Consider the following 19,844-nt stretch of genomic DNA (forward strand, 5'->3'; position numbering starts at 1 on the left):
CCAGGCCACTTACGTTATGTCTACACAGCCCATGGCAGTGCCCTCTAGCCAGGGCTGACAGATTTGGGCTAGTGGGGCTCATGCTAGTGCTCTAAAAATAGCTGAGTAGGTAGCACTTTGCGGCTCAGACTCTGAAGGCTAAGGAGGAGGGTGAGCTTCAGAGCCCAAGTTCCAGCCTGAGCCGCAACTTCCAAGTGCTGCAATTCTAGCTATTCTTAGAGCACTAGTGCAAGCCCCAGCTAACACAAGTGTGTCGACCCAGGCTGGGTGCTCGCTGCTGCAGGTTGTGTAGACATACCCTATGAGCATACCAGGCCTGTGCTCAAGTCCCAGCACTGTCTTCCATAGGAACAAATGACATAGGACTGCAAGGGACCTCTGGGGTCACCAAGTCCCCTACTATCAGACAACTCCAGTTCATAAATTTATCAAGCTCTGTCAAAACTAGTCAGGTTATTTGCCTTCACTCCTCCTATTGGAAGGCTCCCAGTCAGCTTCCGATGCCAGTTTAAGGCCTTCATCCTAATCTTCAGAGCAATTACTAGATTAAGCCCCAGCTACAAAGACTGAATTTAATCGCTGAACCCCTGTGACAGTGTTGGTGCTGTGGGATGGCACAGATCACACAGCCCAGGACAAAGCATGTGGGATCTGGAGACAAAGCGCAGAGGAGAGGAACCAGCTATGTAACAAACTTCCAGGGGAGACCAGGGGCATCCAGATTCAGCCTAGGAAACACTGCAAAACCTTCCTCTTGGAGGAGGCCTTTCCATCCTAAGAATGACACACACAAACTCCCCCACTTCTGCCCCCTCAACACACAGACTCCCTCCTTCTGCCCCCACCCTGGACAGACAGACACTCCTGACACACCCACCCACCCAACCCCATGACACATAGAGACTCCCTCTTCCACTTCCATAACACCCCCAACACAGATAACCCTCTTCCGCCCTGGCCAGCCCGACAGACACCCTGCCAACCCACAACCCACGCCATCCCTGCCTCCCAACATACAGACCTTTCTCCACTCCCCATGCCCCCCAACACAGGCTGCTGAAGCCTAGAAGCTTCCACACCCTGCCCCTTCCCACGATGTGCGGGACAACATCCCCCCAACCCCTATCCCCACCACAGCATGCGTGGCCTGGCATCTCTCTCTTATCAATGCACAGCACGTGGGGCCACCCCACTGCATCTGTCCCACTGCAGCCTGCCAGGGTGCACACAGTTCCATAAAGTCCCACACCACAGCCTAGTGCAAAGTCAGCTGAGCTTGGGGCTGGGACAGGGCACTAGAATCACCGATGGGACAGGGCTGGAGTGCTGTTTGCTGACTAGGAAGGTGAAGGGAAGACATTTCCACTGACAAAGGGCACAGAGGACCACCTCCTGGCTGACAAAATCCTCCCACCCCTCCTCCCGCCCCCTATTCCTAGTAGCCTAGTACCTTTCACTTTTCTGTTCCACTGCCCCTACACACACCTGTAAATGGAGACACACTCTATCATCTCCTTGGTCTCAGCGTCCTGCAGTGAGATGCCCCTCGGAGAGACAGTCAGAATCACCTTCTGGAATTTCTTGGCTCCCACGCGAGCCTGGAGGCGGGGAGAGGGGAAATGCATGGGGGGCACTTTAGTCACTGACCAAAACCCAGTGCGTGATTCTGGCTCCTGTCACTCTCCATTGGAATCAGCAGTCCAGACCCTCTGCAGCATCCCAGGCACTGGGATTTCAGCTAGCAAACGTCAGTACCACAGGAAGTGGGAAAGGCTGGGCCTGGGGCTCTGGCACTACCCTTGGAGCCAGGACTCCTGGGTTCTGTTCATGCCTCTGCCATACTGCATGACCCTGGGCAGATCCCTTCCCCTCTCTGCACTTCAAGCTCCCCATCTATGTAACAGGGTTTAAGTCACTGATCAAGCTTCCCATCTGGAAAGTACTTTGAGATTCTCAGAGAAGGGGCTAGAGGCAGGCAGAGAGGGAGGCTCGCTCTCTCCCTCCCCTGCACGCAAGTGGAACTGAGAGTCTCCCTCCCCAGAAAGCAAGGCCCCTGCTGGGCCCCCTCCTCTGCGTGGACAGGGGCCAGTTGCCATCTGATGCTCTGGAGGCTTGACTCAGAGGGCAGGACACATGGGCTGTGAGACCATGAGCATGTTGGAAACAGAAGGTGCGGAGCTGAGAGCAGCATAAGGCCTGGGAAACAATCACTTAGTCCAGTTCCCCTACTTCTGTGGGGCTGAGTCCCTAAATACTGACTTTCTTCAACCCCCCTCACCAGGCAGGCAGACACACTGAAGTCCAGTATTGGGGAGCATCTCTTACCATAGCAATGATCCGGCGGATGGCATTGGCTGCCATGTCTTCTCCTTTGGGTTTCTCCACCAGTGTCATGCCCAGGTACTTAAGTGTGAAGCCTATCCCCTCCAGCAGGGGCTCCTGCATGTCAGCCCAGTTCTCCGGGAGCTCTGCAGGGGCACAGATAGTGTGGTTAGTGAGAGTGATTACATGCACAAACAGCTGCCATGCTGGAACCTGATGCACTGTTCCTAGCTTGATTCTCTCCAGCAATCTGTTACTATTTGCAGCAGGTCTCCTGCAGCAGAGTTAATGGATCTGTGTGCACTTCTCCTTCTGAAGATCCCCCTCTCAGTGCTGCTACCTGCACCAAGGGGTGCATTTAATTTCTCAGCTTTTTGCTTTTAAATGGGAAAAAAATCCGTCTCATGATGCTCTAAGCTCCTTGTTCTGGAGGCATTTGCTTTGCCAGCAGAGCTTGTAAGCTCCTTGACCCAACTGGTGCCTACAGAGCCTGATCCTGTGAGATGCTGTGCTGAGTGCTCCCAGCTCCCACTGACTTTGCTGGGAGCGGGGGGTGCACTGCGTCTTGCAGGAACATAAGAACGGCCAGACTGGGTCAGACCAAAGGTCCATCTAGCCCAGTGTCCTGTCTTCCCACAGTGGCCAATGCCAGGTGCTTCAGAGGGAATGAACAGAACAGGGAATCATCAAGTGGTCCATCCCACCGCCCATTCCCAAGGACTGGCCCTTAACTCAGTGGCCACAGGTGCACCATGCACATAATAGTGTTCTCCACTGCACTTGCTCAATGCATAATCTTTAAACAGTCACAGCTAGGTTAAATCAAAACCAGAGTCCCTGTTGTTGTTATCCAGAAATCACAAGTCTGCTGGGGCATGGTCTTACTAGCCCAAGAGCTAAGCAGTCAGAGCAGGAGTTGGATGGGATGAAGGCTAGGCAGCACCATGGCTCAAGCAAAGATTTTGTTAGCCCTTCTCAAAGGTGAGAACTCAGGTACATGGAAGAGAGGTGGTTTTTGGAGGGACTCGGAGGAGGAGAGAGGAAGGGGCATCCAGACCTAGGGTGCTGCATGGGGGAGAGATGGGACATAAGGGCACTAGTCTTTGTTGAAGTCCACATCCTGCTGCCTTTCAAGCTGCAACCATTTTTCCTGAAGACATAGAATGTGTGTTTAGAATGAGGAAGGTTCCCAATGGCCAGCCCCTGGTTTCTCCTAGCACGTCCAGCTGGCTTCTTTGAGAAAGAAGTAACCACAGGGCTTTGCATTCTCATGGCAGGAGGCTATGGGGAATGGGTTACATAATTACACATGCTGCAGCTCCAGTATGTGGGACACGTGGCTTAGAAATAGAGTATGAATACATTTGAATCTCCATTTGTGCCACTCCAGCTTCAGCTTGGCTCCCACAGGATCTAAGTAATCTTTGATAAATGGAAGTTCTCTAGCTCTAAAGATGACAGACCTATTTATTGGTCAAAGTACCATCACATTTGATATATGGAAGGAACTTTTAATGTGAATGTTTCATTGATCTCTATTCTGTCCAGTAGCCAGTAATAGAAACAAATGGGTAGCTTAACAGGGGGAACTGAGGCTCTGAACCTGCTGTTTAAAATGCATGGAAGATGATTGCTAAAAGCACCAGCTAGGTTAGTTACAGGGAGGGGAACTATAGAAATGACAAGAAACAGGAGGCCAGGGCCTTACCCTTGAAAGGGTAATGGGAATGGATCACAGGGGATGAACCATTCAATACTGTAGTTGCCCTCTTCTCACACCCTCTGAAGCATCTGGCACTGGCCACAGTCAGAAGAGAAGGTACAGAGCTAGATGGATCACTGACCCAGTATGGCTGTTCTTATTGGTGAGTCAGCCTGGGGCTCCTAATAATATTGTGAACATCAGAGTGGCATGGATTTCCTCAGCACAGGGCAGGGTCTTCCCTCTCCTTGCAGATGAGCCTCTTTTCAGAACCATATTTCACCCCATCCAGGAAGGCCCCAGTCCGTGTGTCAGAGGTTCAGTTCAGTGCTGGAAATGGTTTGGACAAAGGCGTTTCCCACAGACAGTGTGAAAGCCCACATTCCAGATGCTTTTAAGCAGGTTATAATCAAGAGCCCAACCCCACTCTGTAATGATGAGGCCTTTTCCTGTAGCCATATTAAGAGAGCAGGAGTCATGAGCCAAGAAGCAGAGAGTCACATCCTCACATTCCATCTACATTACATTAAAACAATGTAATATCGGGCTGTTAAGAAGGCGATCCTGTCCTAATAGTGCCCATCACCAGATAAAGAAACAGATCTTAAGATGGTTAAAGAAAACTTTGTTTAATAGCATTCTCTGTGGCAAGAAATCAATTGGTCAACAGTTGCGGTTGTGAAAATCCTACTTCTTTATTGTTTTGTCTTTATGGTCCCCATTTCTCTATTGTTTATCTATATGGTCTCTGTCTAGTTCTTTGATTGTTTGTCTGCTGCATAACTAACTTTTTAAGATGTAAATCAGCTAGGGTGGTGGGACATGATTGGCTAAAGAATTGTTTTACAATATGTTAGGATTGGCTAGAAAATTGTTCAGTAATATTTTAGTAAAATGATTGATTGAGGTACAGCTAAGCAAGACTCAAGTTTCACTATATAAAAAGAGGTCCAAAAGGAAGTTCTTTGGAAGCAACTCCAGGACATACCCCAAGATCAGAGCTGTCAGACCTCAACACCCTGTCAGTCACACTGTACAGAAGCTGGAGTCCCCAGATTACCTGATCCTAACTGGCCATCAAGAAAAGTTCACCTGCCTTATTGGGAGTGGTGAGCACGGTATGTTTAGAGTGTGCATTCTGTTTTGGTGATTGTTAATAAATAGAGGTTAAGGATATTACTGTGAAAAGCTCTTTCACTGGTAAAAGACCCCATAAACCCACCATAGATTATGCCTTGAGCCCTAGCAATTGGGTATGGATGGCCTGGACCCCTATGAACTGGGAAAAGGTGGGGGTGCCTAAATCAACCAGGTTATGCCTTGATCCCTAGGAACTAGGTAGAGATGGGGTGTCCTAGAGTGTGCGGGTAACAAATTTAGGGTAGAATTGGGTGCCTTATACCTTGAGCACACGGATGGGTAAAGGTGGGTGCCCTAGAGTGTGTGTAACAGAGAATTTTGTGTGGGTAAGAGCTCCTAATGCACTCAATAGGGACAGGCCCCAAACAGATCCTTGCAGGGCTAGAAGGGTTCATTCCTCTCATTCTGAGCACTGGCAGTTGAGTGCTTGTGGGCCTCTATTCTGCCAGCCCTCTTGTCAAGGTGTCTCTGGAGCCACGAGTGAGGAGATACAAGCTGCAGCACCTTAAGGATGCTGATGAGACCCAGCTCTAGAGAGTTCTTGCCTAAACTGATTAAACAATTTAGCCAGGGCCTCGCAGACTGGGACCTGCCTGAGACTCAGCCCTGACAGCACTGAGGCATCACATGCAGGCTGGAGGGAGAGAGGAAGGAAGCAAGTGGCAGAAACGGCTCTTTTGGCCCCCTTGTGCTCCCTGCCATTCACTGCACAGGCTCCCAGCTCCGGAACTTGTTGGCTCCCCAGCTGCTTCTGGAGTCCAGGCAGCAGCCTGGCCAACAGCACTTTTTCTAACCGTGCTTAGCTAGAGGTGATTACTTTTCCTTCTGAGGGCACGAATCTGCCCAGTTAACTAGACCAATGCAAACTCGAGCCTGGATCACAGCAGCACACTCTACATGGGGTAGCATTTGGAAATTCCAGCTAGTGCCGGATGCAGCACTCATGGCAGGCAGAATATTCCACCAGCACTCAGATCTATGCTGCTCCTAAATCACTGGGTTAGATTTGAGCCCCACTTGGTTTGAAGTTAGCAATAATCTTATTCATAGACTCTCCTGGTGGATGAATAGGCTCCAAAACAGCTTGCTATTGAGGGTATTATAATCCAAGTGGATTAATTGCATAAGAAAGTTTATAATACTTCATTTTTTTCCTGTAATATTTGTAATTGAATTAATTCTACATGTGCATTCTAGGGAGACTTGTGGAGATCTAAATAAACCAAAATATGCTCCTATTGCTTTAATCACTCTTGTCTGACAATCAGATTTTCTGCTATCATCTTGTAAATGATTTTCTGCATTACCGTAACACTCAGCAGCCCCAACCAGAATTGGTGCCCCATTGTGCTGAGTGCTGTATAAACATAATAAGATTGTAAACACTGGTGGAGGCACTATCTCAATAGGAAAATGACAGGATGGTGAATATGGAACACAACTGGCGACGGGTGAGATAGGGCCACATACATTAATGTACACCTTGGAGACCACACAAAGGCATTACTAGCCACGATCACAGCTTCCCTTGGGCAAAAGTGTGATTAAAGCAACAGGAGCACATTTTTGTTTCTTGACCTACTTTTTGCCTTCCATGCACTTTTCATTCCCCCAAGATTTTGCTAAAACTTTCCAGGGCCATTCCGCTCTGGGCAAAGCCCAAACAAGCAACACTTCAGTGGAAAAAGTACAATATGCAAAAGTCTAAGCATGAGAAGAGGGGCATATGAGTGGAAACTTATCAACTGGAGTCCAGGGTAATAGCTTTATATGGCATTGTTTGGACACAGTCTGTACAGGGCCTACATGGCCCACAGCCCAAGGATCCAGGTCCCTGCCTCTCAGCAGGTACAACAGACAGAAGGCACATTAACAAGGAGACTGCTCTGAGTGCATGGCAGGCATGAATCAGTGGGAGAACAGCTTGGTTCTGTGCTCTGTACAATCTGGACAGTGTAAGCCTTCCCAGGGAACCCTCTCAGTCACTGTCTCCTGCAGCGTCTTTCACTAGCTGAAGCAAGTGACCTTGATTCAAAAAGTAGGGCAAGAAACTGCTAGTTAGAAAGGGGAGGATTCAATTGTAAGTGAAAACTAAATAAATGGGGCCAGGCTAGCACCTCCCTTCCCCCCAGCTCCACATACATGGCTGGGCTAGCATTCCCCAGATCAGGCTGGCTAAGTGACTATGTCCCACATTAATATCCTTTTGCCCCTTCAGCTTTATGTGTGGTCCCCACCTGCGTGGTTATGGATCAGGGAAGCCCATCCCACTGGAGCATCAGGGTGCATGTGTGTGAGGTCTCCAGCCATCAATGTGGGGCTGGTCTCATGCTGGCTCAGGCCTCACCTGCTAGACTACTCTAGCTCTTCCCACTCTGCAGCTCTCCAGAGAGGGGAGGCTGCTGAGATTTCACAGCTTCCTGTATCTTAGCAACATGCTCCTGCTACCACCAACTGTTCCACTTTCATCTGCACTCAGGGGAGCTGGGGGCCTGGAAAAAAGTGAGTCTCCAAAGGCAGAACAGGGCCAGGGGCACAAAGTGCTTTCACCAGAGCATTCAGGCTCTGCACAATCTCCTCCTGAAGACAGTCTAGCCTGCCCACCCCACTATCCAGAAAGCATAGAGCCCCTTTCCCCAGAAAAGGCACAGCCCAAGCCACTAAGAGCAAGGAAAGAACAGCTTAATCATTCAACACCCGAGCTCTGCTCTTCAGTGCCCCTTCTCCATCAAAGCTACCTCCCTTCCAGCACCCGCATTGTTCCATTCAGCTCTCCCCACCCCAGGTGCCTTGCGGACAACATCTCCTTCTTCCTTCTGACCAGCCAACAAGCACCCTTAGTTTGCAAATGCAAATTTTGATTCTTCATTTCTACTGATAGGTTTCAGAGTAGCAGCCGTGTTAGTCTGTATTCGCAAAAAGAAAAGGAGTACTTGTGGCACCTTAGAGACTAACGACGAAGTAAACTGTAGCTCACAAAAGCTTATGCTCAAATAAATTTGTTAGCCTCTAAGGTGCCACAAGTCCTGTTCTTTTTGCATTTCTACTGAGTTACCAATCCAGATCACTCTCCAGCAGCACTCCCCCGTTTGCTGTGTTTCCCCTGAACATCTCCCACACTGAGACGGGGACCTGATGCCAGACCTCACTCACATCAGTATGAAGCCACTGGGCATTCACAAGGGTGGAGAGACAGGTGATGGTGAGTACATGCTGAGCGGTTCGGTGTAGGTGAGGTACGAATGTTTGCTGTAATACTGCTTTCAGTTTGCACATCTGGGCCCTGTGCTCTAGCAGTCCCAGCTTAATGCTTTCAAGGCTTATTGTGTGGGACTTGCTTTCAGAGGGATAGCCGTGTTAGTCTGTATCAGCAAAAACAACGAGGAGTCCTTGTGGCACCTTAGAGACTAACAAATTTATTTGGGCATAAGCTTTCGTGGGCTAAAACCCACTTCATCAGATGCATGGAGTGAAAAATACAGTAAGCTGTATATTCTATTATATATATACACACACACACAGAGCACATGAAAAGATGCGAGTTGCCTTACCAAGTGGGGGGTGAGTGCTAACGAGGCCAATTCAGTTAAGGTGGAAGTGGCCTGTTCTCAACAGTTGACAAGAAGGGGTGAATATCAAGAGAGGGAAAATTACTTTTGTAGTCTTAATGGGGCCAATGCAATCAAGGTGGATATCGGCCATTTCCAACAGTTGATAAGAAGGTGTGAGTATTAGCAGAGGGAAAATTACTTTTTGTAGTGACCCATCCACTCCCAGTCTTTATTCAGGCCTAATTTGATGGTGTCCAGTTTGTAAATTAATTCCAGTTCTGCAGTTTCTCGTTAAGTCTGTTTTTGAAGTTTTTTTTATTGAAGAATTAAGTCTGTTATTGAGTGTCCAGAGAGACTGAAGTGCTCTCCTACTGGTTTTTGAATGTTACAATTCTTGATGTCTGATTTGTGTCCATTTATTCTTTTGTGTAGAGACTACCTAGTTTGGCCAATGTACATGGCAAAGGGGCATTGCTGGCACATGATGGCATATATCACATTGGTAGATGTGCAGGTGAATGAGCCCCTGATGATCTGGCTGATGTGGTTAGGTCCTATGATGGTGTCCCTTGAATAGATATGCGGACATAGCTGGCAACAAATTGCTTACTGTATTTTTCACTCCATGCATCTGATGAAGTGGGTTTTAGCCCATGAAAGCTTATGCCCAAATAAATTTGTTAGTCTCTAAGGGCTTGGCTACATTTGCGAGTTACAGCGCAATAAAGGAGCCCCGGGCGCACTAGCTCACTACCTGTCCACACTGGCAAGGCACACAGAGCGCTCTGACTCTGTGGTACAGAGCTGCTGGTACTCCACCTCGGTGAGTGGAATAACATTTGCTGCGCCCCCGCTGGAGCGCCGCGGTGCCAGTGTGAACGAGGTGTTGCATTACTGCACTCTGATCAGCCTCTGGAAATGTCCCATAATCCCCTTAAGTCAAGTGGCCACTCTTGTCATTGTTTTTGAATCGCTGTAGGAATGCAGATATGCCCTTCGAAAGCTCCGTTTCTGACAGCCGGCTACTTATCTACTCCGAGACAAAGCAAGCCATTAGTGTGGAATGCTGTGTGTGTGAGAGAGAGGCTGGGGGAAGGAGAGGGGGGGTCTGCTGCTGTCTGAACTTACAAGACAGCATGCTGACATGCTCTCAGCCCCCCAAAAACCCACTCTCTCTCCCCCCACATACACACAACACACTCCCTGTCACACTCCACCCCCCCCTCCATTTGAAAAGCATGTTGCAGTCACTTGCATGCTGGGATAGCTGCCCATAATGCACTGCTCCCAATGCCGTTGCAAGTGCCACAAATGTGGCCACTGAAGCTGTCAGTGTGGACAGACTGCAGCGCTTTCCCTACTGCGCTCTCCGAAGGCTGGTTTAACTCAAAGCGCTCTACATCTGCAAGTGTAGCCATGCCCTAAGGTACCACAAGGACTCCTCGTTGTTTTTATGTGGGAATTGTAACTTTCCAGCCATGTCCCTCTTCCCCACCCTTCCTGTGCTGCAACAGGGCCAGTATTGTGTTCCTGAATCTGCCTCAAACAATATCCCGAGAAGTGTAATTGTCCAAATTATCCCCATGGGATCTTGACTCTGAAGCCCAGTGTCATCATTCTTTATTTTACTACTGATCATTTTAGCAGAAATAGCCAGTTAATGTGCTGACTCTTTGCTGTTGAAAGGGAGGGCAATGAGGAGTTCAATCCCCTCCTTCCCTCCAATTATGAGGGAACTGACTTTAAATTCAAAAGAAAGAGGAGTTGCCTCACTCTTGGGTGCCAAGAACTCAAGCGATCTTTCCCTAATCATCAGTCCCCTTCATGGATACAAAAATATACAGCATATTGAAAATGTGACCACTTTGTAAAACAAATGAATGTATATGAAATGAGGACCTGTGTTCTGATTGTATTACTTACTCTTCATATCTAATACAATAGAAATCTCAATTTTTGAGTTTATTAATCCACGTGTGCACTTTGCATCCTAAAACTGCAAGCTCCGTGGGATGGGGCCAGCTTTTGTCCAGCACCACCCAGGACAGTGGAGCCCCATCCCAAATCGGGTCTTCGGGCACTAAACACAAAGACAATACCGGCCACATATCCATATCCGTTAGTATAAAACCATCTCGGAGACAAGAGATTAATCCTTGGAGTCTGGGATCTGAGATAGCACCATGTCCCCTCTCAGAGGCACTGAAGGAACATGACCCGATTCCCAGAGAGTCTGGGCAATTATTCCTGGGCTCGTTTAGAACCAGGTCACTGGGGTCTTTGAGTGATGGGCCTGCAGCATTTGGGGCAGTTCAACTGTGTTTGGAAAGATGCCCCCCTTTTATTCGCTGCCCCATGGTCTGAGTGCAGGGTCATCTCCGACTGCAGAGAGAAGCAGGGGTCCCAAACTGGTGTTCCAGGACCCAAGGGGACAGTGCTATGGACACTCCCAGCCCATGAGATTAGGGCTCAGACTCGTAGTGTCTCTGCAGTCTGGAGGCAACCCTGCTTAGATCAGTGGTTTTCAAACTTTTTTCTGGGGACCCAGTTGAAGAACATTGTTGATGCCTGCAACCCAAGGGAGCTGTGGATGAGGGGTTTGTGGTGTGGGAAGGGCTCAGGGCTGGGGCAGAGGGTTGGGGTGAGGGCTGTGGGGTGGGGCCACAAATGAGGGGTTCAGGGTATGGAAGAAGGCTCTGGGCTGGGGCAGGAGGTTGGGGTGTGGGAGAGGGTCAGGGCTCTGGGCTGGGCGTGCAGACTCTGGGGTGGGGCCAGGGATGAGGGGTTTGGGGTGCAGGAAGGGGTTCCAGGTTTTGGGGGGCTTAGGGCTGGGGCAGAGGATTGGAGCACACGGTTACCTCCGGCAGCTCCCAGTCAGCGGCGCAGTCGGGGTGCACCGCAGATTGCGCTGTGCCCTGGAAGTGGCCAGCAGCAGGTCTGGCTCCTAGGCAGAGGCTCTCGCCCGCAGGCACTGCCCCAGTTCCCATTGGCTTGAGCCAGTGCTCAGGACAGGGGCAGCGCGCAGAGCCCCGTGAACCCCCTGCCTAGACGCCGGACCTGCTGCTGGCCACTTCTGGGGCACAGCGCAGTGTCGGAAAAGGTAGGCACTAGCCTGCCTTAGCTGGGCAGCATTGCCAAGGGGACTTTTAACGTCCCAGTCAGCAGTGTTGACCAGAGCAAGGCGACCCAGCACTTTACATGCCGGGACACAGTAGTAGGTCACGACTCATGGTTTATAAAACCCTGGCTTAGACCATGAGGTGCCGGAGACATAGGGGTAGGGGGCACAGACACTCGCTCCCCCAGCAATTCCATGGCTCCTCCTGCTCCTGGGGCCCCTGGCACTCATTGCCCCCCACTTGGGCTGGAGAACGAAAAGGGCCCCACCTGCCAAACTCACCCCGACCACGGCCCCCCTCAACCATGCCTGCTGCTTCCATTCGCCCTCTAATCCCCGCCATTCCACCCTTAGTGCCCCCACCCAAACTGAAAGAAAAACAGCCCCACCAGCCAGATTCACCCACAGATCTAAGTCCGTGCTGTCACTGCCCCCCCCAATTCCCCCATCCTGCCCCTCAATACTCCCACAGCCCCCAACCCCACCCTCAGTACCCCCACAACCCCTTTCAGTACCCTACATCACCCTCACCCACAGCCCCCTCAGTATCCCCACCCTGAAATACCGCCGCAGCCCTCCACCCCGCCCCCGCCGTCAATACCCCCACGGCCCCCCCCAGCAGTCCCACCCTGAAATACCCCCACGGCCCTCCACCCCGCCCCCGCCGTCAATACCCCCACACCCACCCCCCAGCATCCCCACCCTGAAATACCCCCACGGCCATGCACCCCGCCCCCAATACCCCCACCGCCCCCCCCAGCATCCCCACCCTGAAATACCCCCGCGACCCTCCACCCCGCCCCCGCCGTCAATACCCCCACACCCACCCCCCAGCATCCCCACCCTGAAATACCCCCACGGCCATGCACCCCGCCCCCAATACCCCCACCGCCCCCCCCAGCATCCCCACCCTGAAATACCCCCGCGACCCTCCACCCCGCCCCCGCCGTCAATACCCCCCACTCCCCTCAGCATCCCCACCCTGAAATACCCCCGCGACCCTCCACCCCGCCCCCGCCGTCAATACCCCCACACCCACCCCCCAGCATCCCCACCCTGAAATACCCCCACGGCCATGCACCCCGCCCCCCAATACCCCCACCGCCCCCCCCAGCATCCCCACCCTGAAATACCCCCGCAGCCCTCCACCCCGCCCCCGCCGTCAATACCCCCACACCCACCCCTCAGCAGTCCCACCCTGAAATACCCCCACGGCCATGCACCCCGCCCCCCAATACCCCCACCGCCCCCCCAGCATCCCCACCCTGAAATACCCCCGCGACCCTCCACCCCGCCCCCGCCGTCAATACCCCCACACCCACCCCCCAGCATCCCCAACCTGAAATACCCCCGCAGCCCTCCACCCCGCCCCCGCCGTCAATACCCCCACCGCCCCCCCCCAGCATCCCCACCCTGAAATACCCCCACGGCCCTCCACCCCGCCCCCGCCGTCAATACCCCCACGGCCCCCCCTCAGCATCCCCACCCTGAAATACCCCCGCAGCCCTCCACCCCGCCCTCGCCGTCAATACCCCCCACTCCCCTCAGCATCCCCACCCTGAAATACCCCCACGGCCCTCCACCCCGCCCCCCAATACCCCCACCGCCCCCCCCCAGCATCCCCACCCTGAAATACCCCCGCGGCCATGCACCCCGCCCCCGCCGTCAATACCCCCCACTCCCCTCAGCACCCCCCTGCCCTCCCCTCCGTGCCCCCCACTCACCCCCCACATCACCCCCATTTCCCCCTCAGCACCCCTCCCCCCTCGCCCTCAGTGCCCCCGCACCCCCCCGGCCCGCTCCCGCCAGCGCCCCGCACTTACTGCGGTGCCAGCAGAGCCCCAGGCCGTGGCGGGCGAGTCGGGGGCTCCGCAGCACGGCCCGGCCCGCCGCCCGCAGCGCCTCCATCGCCGCGCTCTGCCGGGCCGCCCCGGGCGGGGGCGGGAGGGGGAGGCGAGGCCAGCGCGCGCTCCCGCCCGGGCCCCTGGGGCACGCTGAGCCGCTCCAGCGCGCGCCCGGCTCTGGGGGCGGGGCTTGCTGCGTGGGGTCAGGCTGCCGGAGTGGGCGTGGCTCGTGGGGAAGGGCGGGGCTAAAGGATGATGGAGGCGGGGCTCTGCGGAATGGGCGGAGTTTGTGGGTGAGGCCGTTGCACGCGGGGGCGGAGTCTCTTCACCGAACCCTCCGTCGCCCCGAGGCGCGGCCTGGCTCGGCGCATGCGCGGCGCGGGTCGCTCCCGGTGACGCGGGCTGCTGGGTGTGCGCGTGCCGCCGGTTGCTGTGGTGTTCGGCAGGCGGTTACCGGGGCAACGCGCGGAGGCGGGAGACGCGGAGCCCGAGTGGCCCCGGGATGCAGCTGCGGCACGTGCGGACGCTGCTCACCCCCCAGGTCAGCCCCCGACTCGCGGGCAGCTGCGGGCGGGACCCAGGGGCCCGGGCGCGTGAGGGGCGAGGCGGGTCCGTGGCGGGCGGAGGGCGGGCTGGAGCCTGGGAATCCTTCACGCTCGGCCCAAGGGGCTGCGGAACTCCCTGCCGCAGGACGTGAGGGAGGCCCAGAGCCCGGCAGCGGTCAGAGAGGGGTCCGCCCAGAAACATCGGGGCAAATGCCGACGCCCACACCAGGGCTCGGGCTGAGTTGCGGGCCCTCCAACGAGTGGTAATGCGCATCGGAAAACGTAATCCCCAGGGAACATACCGAATGGTGGGCTCTGAATTAGCTGTTACCCCTCCAGAGGAGAGGTCTTGGAGTCAGTGGTGATTAGCCAGGCTGGGCGGGGATGGGGACCCTCGCCTCTGTTTGCCAGACGCTGGGAACGGGTCACTGGACAGTCTGTTCACTCCCTCTGGGGCACGTGGCCCGGGCCCCTGGACACTGGGCTGGACGGGCCTTTGGTCTGACCCCGTCTGGCCGCTCTTATGTTCTAATGGACCCTGCTCCGGTCCAGACTGGCAATGGCGATGTTTTCTTCCAGGATGGTGCTGCAAAGGTCACCTGCATGGCTTGGTCCTACAACAATGCCAAGTTTGCTGTCTGCACTGTAGACAGGGTTGTGCTTCTGTATGATGAACATGGAGAGAGAAGGGACAAATTTTCCACCAAGCCTGCTGATGCAAAGGTAAAGAGATTGTTTGTTTGCTTCTGTGCAACTGGGCACCCGACACTCTTGGCCTGTGACACACTGATACTTTGCATGCTGCTATGCAGGGCAGTTTTTGGCAGTAGCAAAGCAACTTGTAAGTTGCTCCGTACTTTTCAGAGGGCTCATAACAGCTTGAAATGCTACACCACATTCTGCATAGCCCCAAAGCACAGCCTCAAATGTTGCTCCCATCAGAGTACAACTACAGGCCCAGACTGTTCCTATGCTGTTGTAAAGGGGACAGGGGAGGGAATGCTCAAGCAATATTCTGTATAATTATACCATCCCCTACTTCCTCGACTTCAGCTGAACTCTTCGTTGAAGCAGAGGCCAAAGTTCTGTCTTGTCAAAACTTTTCAGAAAGTATGACACAGAGTTAAACCTTAGAGAGACTACTGTACGCTTCCTTAGTAAAACAAGCAATGCACACACAACACATTTTATATAGCATAAAATACTGTAAATAGGTTTTGGAATAGTAGGAATAACTTTTCAAAAAAACTATTAATAAATCTACTGATTTTCCTTATACAGATGTTTCCCCTTTTGTTTTTATTACTTTATATTTGAATGTTTGCATCAACAATTTTTTTTATATTTTAGCACACACATCAAAACACATTCCCTTTTGAACTCTCAGAGATGATTTTTCAGTCTTTATAATATGATCATAGTGTGTACTGCGTATCACCTGGACTTTTCAGAGCTTGAGAAATGGCAGCTTTTCAGTCCTTTTAAATGCTTCACAACCGTGTCAGCAAACAAACAGCCTGGAGATATCTACAGGTAGCTTGCATTTCAGCATAGCTGACTGGTCCTCTTGGTGGCTGGTGAAACAGAAGTCTGTAGCCTGTACCCAAAATGATACAGGGGTTGGATCAGAATATAAAATATCAATTTCATAAGAACATAAGAATGGCCATACTGGGTCAGACCAATGGTCCATCTAGCTCAGTAACTTCTCTTCTGACAGTGACCAGTGCTAGATGATTCAGAGGGAATGAACAAAATAGGGAAATTATCAAGCAATCCATCCCCTGTCATCCAGTCCAAGCTTCTGGCAGTCAAAAGTTTAGGGACACCCCGAGGATGGGGTTGCGTCTCTGACCATCTTCATAGAATCATAGAATCGTAGGACTGGAAGGGACTTCGAGAGGTCATCTAGTCCAGTCCCCTGCACTCACGGCACAACTAAATATTTTCTAAACCATCCCTGACAGGTGTTTGTCTAACCTGCTCTTATGCCCTATTTATGATCTATTTAAATAAATAGTATTCTATTATTGTTTAACAGTGCAATTAAAACTGCAATTAATCGTGATTTCTTTTTTTAATCTCACGATTAATCATGATTAATTTTTTTAATCGTTTGACAGCCCTAAAATAAAGTTAAAACCCTACTGGTGCCAAATTAACAAACTGTATCAGATTCAAGCAAAGTTTCTCACCATGTGTTTTCAGCAGTCTTACTGACCAAACCCTGTAGGTCAGAACTCCTTCCCTCAGAATCCAGTGAAGGCTTCCTTTGTTGCTTCAGGTGTAGAGAATGCGATGGGAAAGGGAAGAGAGAGGGGTATACTGGGGTGTTCTCCCTTCCTTTTTATAGTTTCAGTCCTTGCATTTGTAAGACATTTCCAGCTGGATACCAGGAGACAAAAAGTCTATGCGGAAGTACATTCCCTGCGGCTTTTTCTCATCTATTTGAGCTTCCTGTGTTTCCCCTTCCTGCTTGATGACTCTGTTTACTGCAAATTGAACAGAGCACACATTCCTTTGTTTAGGACAGACCTATTTGCCAACTTCTGCTTGGGGAGAGCTGTGATTTGGAACATCTTAATAACATCATACTGGAAAATCTTATAACTTCACATAAAATGTTGCCACGCATATTTTGCCAGGACAATAATGACCAGCAAATTATGAGTTTTCAGATGATCCTTCACAAGGCATACTTTGTACAAAGATTATTACAATAGTGTTTGGGGCTTGGACCCAAGGATACATTCTGGTATGACTGTTCTTATATCCAGTGTATGTGCCATCCACCTACCTGTGAGTGTGTATACCTGTGTGTGTGTTTAAGGGCTGCCACTGTGAGAGTGCATGCACCTGTGTGTATTTGAGAGTGCATGCTTTTGTTTGTGGTCTGGCAGTGGTGTTTGGCCATGTGCAGCCGTGGGAGTAAGCTTGTGCTTCTGGGTGCATGAACACAGCAATAGGGAGCCATATCTCTAATTGCCTAGCATGCATCCAGTTAACAACTTATACAGAGGGAGAAATCAGACTGAGCTAGCAGGTTACCTAATCCTTCAGCTGGCTGTGCTTTGCTGGGGTATCTCACTCACATTGACCCACCCACATTCCATAGATCCCAAGGCCAGAAGGGACCATTGTGATCATATAGTCTGACCTACTGTATGATACAGGCTACAGAACTAATTCCTAGGATGTAGCTTTTAGAAAAACATCCAATCTTGATTGGAAAATTGTCGGTGATGGAGAATCCCCCATGGCCCTTGGTAAGTTCCAGTGGTTAGTTACTCTCATTAACCTCCCTGCAAGATATTGTATATAGCAGCAATAACCCACAGCCAGGTGCCTGGCAACACTAGACTAGTGTAGTCCATAACTGCAGGAAACTCTCACTAGGGAGGTGGGATGGGAATGGGATCAGCTTGTACATTGTATGGGTCTTTGCGCTACTGAATAGGTTGACCTGTGGCCCTTACTCTGGGTCTGTTTTGAAGTTCTTTTGGGACATGTTTTATTAACCTCACCCTCGGTCCCTGCTTCTTCCCTTCTCCTCTCCCCAGTATGGCAGGAAGAGCTACATGGTGAAAGGCATGGCGTTCTCTCCTGACTCCACCAAAATCGCCATTGGACAAACAGACAACATCATTTACGTCTACAAGATCGGAGAGGAATGGTGAGGGCCTTGGTATATCATCCCTCTGTGTATGGTGCCATCCCTGGGGTGCCATGCACCTGTGTGTGTGGTGCCTCCTTTCTTCCAGTACCACAGGCTGCTTTGGAAATGCACAATGTGTTCTTCACGCCTAGGATTTTTGCCCTGGTATTCAGCCAGATCTCATTCTACACTAGCCCTCACCTCTCCTTCAAATCATACCTTACCCAACCCTGAACTGCAGTCCCCCATTACACTGGTTACATTGAGTGGTTTTGTTGAACAGCATAAAGGTTCTTCAGGTACTACCTGTCAGATCCCTTCTGCAGGTGTGTGCCAGCCAGAGGTCTGGAGGAGCAGGCTATAGGGCCTGTGCACACCCTGCCTACTTCTTTGTGCCCTCTGACTTTTGCCGGGTCCTTATAAGGAGTACAGACATGACTGCTTCTCAGTTCCTTCTGGGGACAGTTGGGGCAATAGGAATTCAGCTCCCTTTTATAGAAGTTTGGCTTTTCTCAATGTCTGTCGTTCCTATAGTTAGTGTTAGGGATATTGAGCCCCATCAGGCATATTGTTTTGGCTCATGGCTTGCTTGTGCCTTTCCTGCTCCACTGCAGGCCGTACTAATGTGGCAGAAGTCAAATTCCTCCACTCTCAAGCTGTGGCCTCCTGCAAATCAAATGTAGGTCACCATATTCTCCTGTGTATGCTGAGGTGAGTGGGGAGTGAGGAAATGGGCAGAATGCACAGCCCCAGTGGACATGGCTGTTTAGAAGGTCAGTGCTGATGCATCCAGGACATATACATCCCCTGCAGTATGGATCTGTAGAGGCCCTTACCTACAAGAACTACAGTTGTTATGGGAAGTAACTGTTTTAAAGGCCTGGTCCCCGTCCCGTCCCCCCCATGATGGTCTGCGCCCCCTGTGTGTGGTTCTAGGGAGCTGTTTGGGCTCCACTTTATCCCTCTGCAGGGAGATGTTCCTGCTGCTGCATGAAAGCTCCTACACAAAATGAGAGAATTCTGTGCCTGCTCAGTACCCAGGCTCACTGCCCTGAGAACATATAGCAGGGGAGGGGCCCAAACAAGGGCCTGTGTCGCAAGACTGAAATTTATGGAAATAACTATAAATTAGCAATTTATAAAATAATTTCATAGATTCCAAGGCCAGAAGGTAGCATTGTGATCATCTAGTCTGACTTCCTATATAACATGGACCATGGAACTTCCCCAGAATAATTCCTAGAGCAGAAGTTCTAGAAAAACATCCAGTCTTGATGGAAAAAATGCCTGTGATGGATAATCCACCATGACACTTGGTAAATTGTTCCAGTGGTTAATTACTCTCATTTAAAACTTTAGGCCTTATTTCCTATCTGAATTTGTCTAGCTTCAGCTTCCAACCATTGGATCTTGTTAGATCTTTCTCTGTTAAATTGAAGAACCTATTATCCCTTAACTTGTTCCCTGTTAAGGTAGTAAAACTGACTATAATCAAGGCACCTCTTAACCTTCTCTCTGTTAAAATAAATAGATTGAGCTCCGTGAGTCTGTCACTTTGTGGCATGTTTTCCCGTCTTATAACCATTTTTGTGACTCTTCTCTGAACCCTCTCCATTTTATCAGCGTTCTTGAACTGTGGGCACCAAAACTGGGCTCACTATTCCAGAAGCAGTCACATCAGTGCCAAATACAAAGGTAAAATAACTTCTTTATTCCTGCTTGATATTCCCATGTTTCTGCATCCAAGGGTTGCATTAGCCCTTTTGGGCACACTGGGAGCTCATGTTCAGCTGATTATCCACCTTAACCCCCCCAAATTTCTTTCAGAGTCATTGCTTCCCAGGATGGAGTCCCCCATCCTACAAGTATGGCCTGGATTCTTTGTTCCTGGATGTATACATTTCATTGTATTGAAATGCATATTGTTTGCTTGCACCCAGCTTCCCAAGTGATTCAGATCGTTCTGT

At 51.1% G+C, this 19,844-nt stretch overlaps 2 protein-coding genes and 1 long non-coding RNA gene across 14 annotated transcripts in view; 1 reads left to right on the forward strand and 2 right to left on the reverse strand.

The window, feature by feature from the left end:
• The window catches only part of LOC102939051 (low density lipoprotein receptor adapter protein 1-A), a 29,684-nt gene extending 15,850 nt beyond the window's left edge, over positions 1 to 13,834 (reverse strand). For 3 of the 12 annotated variants that reach the window (XR_006289273.1, XM_037893582.2, XM_043541946.1), the window contains exons 1-3: positions 13,657 to 13,834; positions 2,326 to 2,468; positions 1,486 to 1,598 (exon numbers count right to left, since the gene is read on the reverse strand). Coding sequence is in view for 10 of the 12 variants with exons in the window: in XM_037893582.2 (XP_037749510.1) it covers positions 1,486 to 1,598; positions 2,326 to 2,468; positions 13,657 to 13,741 (341 nt within the window). In the remaining 2 variants the exon portion in view is untranslated. The remainder of the gene's footprint in view (positions 1 to 1,485; positions 1,599 to 2,325; positions 2,469 to 13,656) is intronic. The other 9 variants (XR_006289274.1, XM_037893585.2, XM_043541947.1 and 6 more) reach the window with 5 other exon arrangements.
• A 196-nt stretch (positions 13,835 to 14,030) lies between these two features.
• Positions 14,031 to 19,844, forward strand: part of IFT172 (intraflagellar transport 172) — a 134,650-nt gene continuing 128,836 nt past the window's right edge. The window contains 3 exon segments of the mRNA XM_037893588.2: positions 14,031 to 14,218; positions 14,802 to 14,945; positions 17,783 to 17,895. Of these exon segments, the coding sequence (XP_037749516.1) occupies positions 14,180 to 14,218; positions 14,802 to 14,945; positions 17,783 to 17,895 (296 nt within the window). The 5' untranslated portion in view covers positions 14,031 to 14,179.
• LOC122464875 lies at positions 15,543 to 16,644 on the reverse strand. Its single transcript, XR_006289275.1, has 2 exons — positions 16,418 to 16,644; positions 15,543 to 15,819 (listed from the first exon to the last, which is right to left on the reverse strand). It is a non-coding gene; the product is annotated as an uncharacterized LOC122464875 (long non-coding RNA).

The sequence above is a fragment of the Chelonia mydas genome, chromosome 3 (genome assembly GCF_015237465.2).
Source record: "Chelonia mydas isolate rCheMyd1 chromosome 3, rCheMyd1.pri.v2, whole genome shotgun sequence".
NCBI classification, from domain to species: domain Eukaryota; kingdom Metazoa; phylum Chordata; order Testudines; family Cheloniidae; genus Chelonia; species Chelonia mydas.